Below are 2,143 nucleotides of genomic sequence, written 5' to 3'. Positions count from 1 at the left end.
AAAAAGCCTATGGCAACAATACAACTCTAGAAATACTAATGAACATTTCCAAGGAAAATTAGTGCGTTTTATGAGAATATTTTCCTTAGAAAAATACATTTTTCTTGTAGTGATGGTGTCAAACTCAATTGTATAGTCGATGTTAGTGCAATGTGATGATCCAATCTAATGAAACTCCGTTCATGGTCCAACAATGGTATGAGAGTCCTTGTTCGACTTTATAGGAGGAGCGAGAGGTTTTGGGTGAATATGTGGTGTCCAACTCACTAGTATAATTACTTAATAGGCCAGCGTGATGATTCAACCTAGTGAAATTCTCCCTCATGGTTTTGCATAGTAGGAGTCACTTGTAGACAAATGAATATCAGTCAAGGTTACAAATCCCACTGAAAAGATTAGTCAGAGCAACATAATTAATCTTTATTTTGATTGTAATGTGTTTATTTTAGAATAGCACATAACCACAACTGGTATACTTGTTACCAGAACAATTATAAGGTTAGTATGCTTATTTTTTGAATTTTTATGTTGTGTTGCTGCTGTATTTATAATTGAGATATTTACTGTATATGATTTTATCAAAATAGCTCACATCTGAACTTATGTGTGTTACTGTTAAGTGATCAAGAAATGTGCATAAAAAAAGACAGAATATAAAACTTGTGTTTTTACAGATTAGAAATCTATGATACAAATACAATTTTAAAAATACAAGGTTACACAAACGGATAATTTATTTGGAAATTCAAACAGTACGAATTAGAAATCAGTCCATCCAACTCAACAACTAAAATGGCATTAGAGGTCAATTACAATTTATTCTTCAAACTCAATACAACCAATAAACCTAATTACAGTATACAAGTTTTGCAAATTTATTCATAATTCAACTCAATTCAAAACAGACTTGGGTCTGAATCTTGAAGCATATCAAATAGAAATTCCATTTTCCGTAGAATCTAAACCTAATAGAAAAATACATGTTTCTATAACTAATATCGTTAATCTGTAAAGCTTATAGAACAAGTGCAGAAAATTACACAAATTGAACAGGACAAACAATTTTTAAACTAAATGTCATTAATTCCACAATTATCATACACAAAGAGGATCAACCAGATCTAACTACTTCAGTAATTCATCAAAGCAAGTAAAATAATACTAATACTAACTAAAACATCTAACAATTCCTATTATCAGATAAAGTAGCATCAAACAAGATCCCAATAAAGTCAAATCTAAGAACTAGTAAACTTGGTCACAGCCTTGGTACCCTCAGAAACAGCATGCTTGGCCAATTCACCAGGAAGAACAAGCCTGACTGCAGTCTGAATTTCCCTGGAAGTGATTGTTGGCTTCTTGTTGTAGCGAGCAAGTCTTGATGATTCTTGAGCAAGCTTCTCGAAGATGTCATTGATGAAACTGTTCATGATTCCCATGGCTTTGCTTGAGATACCAATGTCTGGGTGAACTTGTTTCAGAACCTTGAAGATGTAGATCTTGTATGTTTCAACACTCTTCTTGTTTCTCTTCTTCTTCTTGTCTCCGGCGGCGGAGCCTCCTTCCTTTGGTAGCTTCTTTCCGGCCTTTGGCTTCTTCTCCGCCGGAGCTTTCTCGGCGACGGTGGACTTCTTCTCCTCAGCGGGTTTCTTCTCCGCTGGCTTCTTCTCTCCCTTTGGTGCCATTTGAGAATTGGGAAGTTGGAAGAGAATTAGGGTTATGAATTGGGAATGGAAAATTAAACGATTGCAGAAGAAAGGTAGATGTGGATGAAGAAAGATTCATGCGGTTTGATTAATATATAAGACGGGTCTCGCGTTTCTATTGGGTAGTGAAGTTTGCCGCGGATCGATGACGTGGAATTGTTTTATCCGTTACATGAAGATAGTGATAGACGGGCAGGATCGTGTTTTAACTTAACGTTGACACGGATCGATGAGCTGGTTGATGGATTGCTGAGACGCATTTACCCTCTTTCTTTTTCCACCCTTAGGCTCCATTTTTATCCTAGTTTTTCGCGGTACTTTGTTTTGATTTTGAAACAGTATATTTTTTTTTTTTTAATTATTGAAAGAGTGATTTTGTTTTATTAGAAAATAAAAAAAGAGACACTACCAAAAAAAAATAAATAAAAAAAAAGGGT

At 34.8% G+C, this 2,143-nt stretch overlaps 1 protein-coding gene across 1 annotated transcript; it reads right to left on the bottom strand.

The window, feature by feature from the left end:
- Positions 1–1,062: 1,062 nt before the first annotated feature.
- Positions 1,063–1,771, bottom strand: LOC146930587 (putative histone H2B.1). Its single transcript, XM_085702073.1, has one exon. It carries the CDS (start codon positions 1,683–1,685, stop codon positions 1,239–1,241), a length of 447 nt encoding a protein of 148 aa, XP_085558199.1. The 5' UTR covers positions 1,686–1,771; the 3' UTR covers positions 1,063–1,238.
- Between the last annotated feature and the right edge of the window lie 372 nt (positions 1,772–2,143).

Source organism: Medicago sativa, chromosome 4 (genome assembly GCF_051527215.1).
Source record: "Medicago sativa cultivar Bolivia chromosome 4, Bolivia_mono, whole genome shotgun sequence".
NCBI classification, from domain to species: Eukaryota; Viridiplantae; Streptophyta; class Magnoliopsida; order Fabales; family Fabaceae; genus Medicago; species Medicago sativa.
Note: the sequence above shows the minus strand (reverse complement) of the source record. Positions and strands in the feature narration are given on the sequence as shown.